Here is a 6,759-nt window from a genome sequence, read left to right on the forward strand (position 1 = left end):
AAAGCTGAATTCATGGATCGGGTGGCGGTAGAAGGTAGTCTTGTTCCCGTCGATTATAGGATAATGACTATAGATTTTCACTGTCTAGTGATTATGTGAGATTGAGAAGGCGAATATCTCCCGGTGAAGCTTTTTTTCGCGTTTTATAAGTTTGAAGAGTTCGATAACACTCTTCACGGCTATCGTTATGCTATGAGCATTTTGTCGGTCCGCAACATCAAGCGCCGTAGCGCTGCACTTGACTTCGTAAGTAAGAAACGGGAAGTATATATAGTATGTATTTATAAAGAGAGATATTTCTGAGAAGCTACTAATAAACGGCTGGATTTTTTTAAGCTGATTTTCGGTGAATATAGTTCGCTTGAATTTAATAGTATAGTTAGGTTGCGGACGAGGCTTGGTTAGAGCGATGGAATTATCTTAGTTTTCGTTAATACTTTCGATTAAAGTTTTTAGATGTTTGGCGCTACGTATAGCTAGAGATTAAGCGGAAGGAACGATTAATCGAGTAATATTTTGAATAATTTTGGCTTCGTTCTTGTTTTGTATTATTTTGCACGTTTCGTTAAAGAAATTATCTTGAAACAATGAATTTTCTGGAACTATTTGCTGAGTTTCAAAGAGGGTTCGGCAAACGGTCTTGCTTGTGTCCGCAATACTTAAATTCGATTTGCGCATAAAGCTACCCTTAGTCTCGAGCAAAATTCTATATTGCGGGCTTTAATACGGAGTATTTTTGGTTTTTTTTCGGTTTTTAATCGCTGGGTGTGGTAGAGCTGGGCGCGGCAGAGCCAGTTTCCAATTGTTTGCTGCGAAGAGATAAAGAAGATTTCTTTTTTGCAAGCAAATAGTTTATATTGTTCTCCAATTTAAAGTATTTTTTAAGCTAACAAAACTCTCTCCGCTAGTATTCAAGTGGGTTGATCTCCTTCTCGTTATCATCGACGGCTACGTTCTCGCCGATTGTGTTTTCGATAGTAGATTGTGGAGGGGACTTTCGCCGTCGCTTTTGAGAGGAAATGGCATTAAAAAGGAAAGTGAGTTCGTTTTCTTGTAATTATTTTCGTTTTCGATCTTTAATTTGTAGAAACTTGACTTGAGTTAGTTTTATAGCATAGTAGGAGGAGAATGGCATATTTTTTTGCTAAGAGTTTTATTAGTTAAAGAAGGAAACGAGTATTTTAGTTTGCTATCCTTGGATATAATGCGATTTTGGCGCTGTAGGCGTGGGCTTTTACGAGGCGAAAATTGTGGGCGTTTTTTTTTATGTTCGGTGAAAGAATTGATAAAAATATCCTGTTTGGAATGCATGGCTACAGCATTTAAATTGCAGGTCCTTTATTGCACAACTTGAAAAGAGGTATTTATTCCTAATCATCCAGTGACTCTTAGAGTGTATGCTTAGAAGCTAAATTGTTGGCATATTCACCTCTGACTGGCAACCGCCGCCATGATATCTCAAGGTGGAAAATCGCACACCCGTGCTACTAGCTCTGTTGTTCATGCGACTGGCCCCACCCTCAAAGTAAAATGACTTCAATTTGCAGACAAAAAGCAGACAATAAATAGCTAGCTACTGAAAACTGCTATTTTCAAAGAACGGCAACAAATCCTTGCATTGCCGCTATGCCCCACAAAGTTACAAGACACGCCACTTGACTTTATAAGTCTTGATATCAAACTTAGCATCCCCTATACGAACTGAGAATGTCCCAATTTTAATCAGATCCCCAGATGAAAGCTCTTTCAATAAAATCCCAAAAATCCATAAAGGACCCACGAGGACGCACACCGCGAAATTTCTTGTGGTGGGAAGAAATGTATCCACCCATTCATCTAAGGGCAAATGAGTGAAGCAAATATTCATTATGGTCTCCTTATAAATATTTAATCCATCGATAGAGCAGCCTTGATTTCGTGTCCCGGATCTTTCTTGCTGACCAGTATATGATAGGATAGCTGCCTCACGGATTTCGACGCTGTGGCCGGAAATGACCCAACCATCGACCGTGGAGTGGCCAAAGGTAAAGTATATCCCCAAATAACTGTCGTATCGACGTTGTGATGGATACCGTGTGAATGGAAACATGGAACCCAAGCCTTGGCTCGCGCTCAGGGTAGCAGAATCACCTTGGGAGAGCCACCAGAGTACTTCGTCATCGCATGGGGTAGAGGAATAAAAGATTGCCCCAATCTTTTCTGCAGCTTCTTTTACGAAGGCCTCCGGATAGTCACCCAATGAAGTTGTCTGAGTTGACAGGCCAGATTTTGAAAGCTGTGCGGACATTGTCAATGTCTCGGAATCGAACTGTTTATTATACCAGTCCGTAATGCCAACAGCAGACATAATAGCCTCCGCGCGGCGACTCCGGCATTGTCGACGATTTGCAAGAGCTAGAATGGTGGTCCGATCAGCAATTTGAAGTTGATCAAGTCCTGTATCTCTCACGAGCGTCCTCAGGCTTCGTAATGCCAAACCGAGATCTTCAGAAGAGGCTTCTAGCCATTCTTCTGCGGTAGACCCTGAAGGTGGTGGAGAAAAATGGTGTCCGAATGATGCTCCGATAACAATTAGAGAGTCAAGTTCGACTTTCATGTCCTGCGAAGGGGTAATTGTGAGGAGCCGCCAGCTTTTGTCACAAAGCCACATATGAGGACAAATACAAACTTCTTGAAGTGTCCATAAGGAAGAAAACCAGGAGTTCATTCTGCTCCAAGCTTTCTGCTCGTTTGGGAAAAGCTCTTGAGTTAATTCAGATGGCAATTCAAGACTCTCTTCGCTCATGTCTAATTCCGCATCAGATGCAACTCCTGGCTTGTTCTGAATTTTAGCCATCAACTCTTTCATTTGAAGACTAACAAGCTCTTCTAAGATTTCCTCGGAAGATTTTGCAACATCTTCCAATGTTGCGGCAAAAGGATTAATCTCCCATACAATAGTTTCATCCGGTAACTTTCTGGCGTTATATTTCGGATCCAAGATTTTCGAACTATAGAGCTCGAGCGGACGTTGGTGCTCATTTCGTAGTAATTCCACTACACCATCTGGGATCAGATGGCCAAGCCTCTTCATTTTATCCACCGAGAATTGAAGTATGGCTGCTTGTACCCCGTTCCAACCTTCTACATCGCTGAACCATGCAATGGTAGCTTTGGCACGAGTAAATATCATGCCCTGCCGGCCAATCTCTCTTTTAGCGAGTTCATCCAGTGCTGGTTCATCTTGTGGGATGCAAACGAGATCAAACCAAAGGTAATCGGTATCACAGGGGACCTGGGCCAGCATCTCAGGAAGGCTTTTGACGTCGAACCTTGTATTCTCGGGAATCTTCCAGCCTTCAACCCCAGTCACGCTGACTGCTGGCGTCGGTTTCCGCCAGCGCCCCCACGTGTGGCTAATAGCAGTGTACTGCACATCATCTGGAAGATTCTCCGCCTTTAGTGTGCGACGGCTTTTGCGATCCCAAAGGAAATAAGGCTTATCACCTCGGACTTCGGGGAATTTGGGATAGTCTTCCCATGGATAAGAATTGAGTATGGCACCTGAAGCATAGCCCAACTCGTGAGTGGTCATATCTGTAAGCCGTTGAACTTCCGCTGGAGTCATTTCCTCAGGCTTATAAAAAGATCCGGAACCGCCGTATGTTCGCGCCTCAGCCTTGAATTCCTCGACCTTGTCATCCGCTATCAAAGCGTTCCCATTATTTTCTGGTTGGCTGTCCATTTGCGTACCAAGCGGAATGTTATCCGGAGCGATATCCCTGAATTGAATATTTAAATCATCCAATGTGCCTTTATAAACGGCTCGAGAAAGTCTTTGAATTGCAGCAGACCTACTCGCTCGCCTCCGATATCTGTATCGGACTGTTCGGTCTAGAAGCTTGCTACTTGTAAACCAGAATTCGTACAGCCATAATCGCATCATATCATCCTGGTAGTCTCGAGGAGCCTCCAAACTAGGTAAGAAATTATTCTTGGGGGGCGATAATATTGTCGAGACATACCCTACTATCCGTCCATGGAATATGGCAATCTCAAGGTCCTTAAAAAATTGCATGGGAATCGAGACGTCATCAATTTTGCCACTCCACCATTCTGTTAGTATCTGAGCGATGTGGAGGTTGGCTGGGTGCATGATCAAGTGAACCCCACTACTCGCTGGGAAGCCATGAAGGATCCAGTGTAACACGATATTCCAGGCAAAGATTGGATTGTACGGGCCTGGATCGCTTGCGAGCTTGACATATTCATGTGCTCCAGTTCCAAGAGATAAGAAGTCTGTCAAGTTGTGAGGTACCTGCGATGATTCTCGATTGCTCAGTTTCGGAAGTTTTTCGAGGAAGTCCCAGGCAACTGTGTTGTCGTTATCGGATACCCCGGTGTGTGCACTTTCCAGAAGCACTGGATTGAGCTCGCTGTCTCGTGAAGGGCTTCTGCAAGAGAAATGTACCGCGAACCATATATCCGAATGGACTTGGATTTCCTTAAACCTGCCCCGATCGGGCTTGTGCAATGCTCTGTATAGTGCAGATACACCGCGGTAAAGAAGGCAGGATTGTAAATCGTTCCGAGTATCATTTTCAGTTTCCTTCATTTCACACATGAATTTCGTGTGCAGTACTGCATCAGATCTTATCTGAAATGTTATTATGCCAAGTACGAGCCTAGAAAAACAATCAGAGGCAGTCTGAAGCTGGGAATTTCTCGGCAAGGTGTTCTGCTCCTCTTCTCCCTCGACCGGGATTGGATTCGGGGGAAAAAGCTGCAGTTGCTTCATGAGCTCCAGGAATCCCGCCAAGAAGTTAGCTATGGATACTCTGCCATGCTCTGCGGCGCCCATGAAGTCTCGAATAGTGATCGCCGTCATGTCAATATGTCTTCGAGGACGCTTTTAGAGGATCCGCGAATGATCTGGAATGTGATCGAATGATACGTGAAGATAGAGAGGTTACAAACGCGCATCTGGAGCATCGGGGGCTCGTGCAATAGTGGGTACTTATACGAGACACTGATGAAAATGTCAGTCGAGCCACGTTCTAAACAAATGCGAGGGAATCGGAAGCCTGAAGCTTGAGTCTTGATGCTTGGTGCTTGATGCTTTACGTTTTCGCTTATCTTATAAATCAGACGCTTCTCCGAGACCTTACCGTAAGTACCAAATAAGCGAACGACTCTCATTGGCCTAGGAGTTTCCAGGAGTTTTATATAAGGCACGTGATTTTTGTCTTTACGAAGCGTCTGAGTTCATATAGTCGCGACTTTAGTATAAACCCGACTATTTTTGAGTATATTATTTTTTACGATTTATTATAATTTTTTTAATAATGCGTTTATTATTATTTTTATTAGAGAAGGAACAAGTCCGGAGGATGTCACGTGTTAATGCGGGAAGCGGAGCTTCCCTATATCGGGTCGGAGTAATATAGTTCCGTAGAAACTTATATCCTCGGAGTTACTCTCTCTTATAAAGAGTAACTCTACTCAATATAAACCCTGCACTTATATATATGCTCTCGCTGTGTTTAAAAGATTTCACTGTGATGAGTTGAACCTATTCTGTGGCTATGCCCCTAAATAGGCATAGCCGTCACGTGAGCAAACGCTCGGGCCTTAGCGCCCTCACAAAAAGATTTCTCCGAGGAGAATCTTTCTTTCCTTAATTGTTGGAAGCACAGTATTCAGCTGTAGATCACGTGATATTTGCATGTGCTGTGAGACGCGGCCACAACAAGCAGCAGGTGCTGTACTAATCGTGGTATTGCGTCTACCCTTTAACTCGTACTACGTCGTACGAGTTATATACTAGCTACTGCATAAATCTGCTTACACCACGTGCTTCTATACGAAACGGCTAGTCCCGCTAATCCTGTCTGATCTTCCGGCCCGGTCTCAGCCAATGGGGTGGCGCCTGGCCTATACTCCCGACAAGGAGAGATTTATATACATATATATATTAGAAGTAAAGGGATGTTAAGTGAGGAGCTAAGCCCTATTAGGCTTAAAGCTCGGGAACGCCACCATTCCCGGCCTGGCCTCTGTCACAGGCGATTAGGACAAGCGATTGGCTCAGGCGATGGGCTCAGGTGATCCGTAATGTGACAGCACGGTTGGACTCAAGTACGTAGACGAGGAATCGATTAGGCTATCTCTTAGAATCTAAAGGTAAAGAGGAAAGAAAGGAAGGAAGCGCCGGAAGGCAGGGCATATATACAGGCGAGCGGTCACGTGAGTATTTCGTAGCGGGCACGTGACTCCATAACCGTGACATTAATTAAAAATTTTAAAATTTTAAACTAAATTTATTTATTATTATAAATAAAAATTTTTTTTATAAATAAATTACGTCGTAATTTAAATAATCTTTTATTTAATTAAAGAAAAATATTAAATAAAAAATTAATAAAATTATAACGTTAAATTTTCGTTAAAAGTTTTTTAAATATAAAATTAAATAATTTAATATAAACGACGATTTAAATTAATATTTTATGTTTAATTTTAAATATTCTTTAATTAAACTAACAGCGTATTACTTCGATAATCCAGAGTAAAACAGTTTTCTTAAAACATTCCGTGCTTAGCAAAAAGCGTACGACGAAGAACGTGACAATTACAATAAATTAAATAATAAAAAAATAAATCAAACGACGAAAACGTCGTTTTTCGAAAAAAAAAAGTAATATTACAAATCACTTGGATCGCTAAATTAATCGCTTATTACCTAACCTAATCGCTTGCTTAATCGCCCGCGACGAAGGT

General features: G+C 42.4%; 1 protein-coding gene across 1 annotated transcript; it reads right to left on the reverse strand.

Annotated features, from left to right (window-relative positions):
* Nucleotides 1–3,894: 3,894 nt before the first annotated feature.
* LY89DRAFT_723486 (uncharacterized protein) lies at nucleotides 3,895–5,103 on the reverse strand. The gene is made up of 2 exons (XM_018218823.1): nucleotides 4,005–5,103; nucleotides 3,895–3,949 (listed from the first exon to the last, which is right to left on the reverse strand). The coding sequence occupies exons 1-2, from the start codon at nucleotides 4,865–4,867 to the stop codon at nucleotides 3,922–3,924; spliced, it is 891 nt and encodes a 296-aa protein (XP_018064574.1). The 5' UTR covers nucleotides 4,868–5,103; the 3' UTR covers nucleotides 3,895–3,921.
* Between the last annotated feature and the right edge of the window lie 1,656 nt (nucleotides 5,104–6,759).

The sequence above is a fragment of the Mollisia scopiformis genome, assembly GCF_001500285.1.
Source record: "Mollisia scopiformis unplaced genomic scaffold LY89scaffold_26, whole genome shotgun sequence".
NCBI lineage: Eukaryota > Fungi > Ascomycota > Leotiomycetes > Helotiales > Mollisiaceae > Mollisia > Mollisia scopiformis.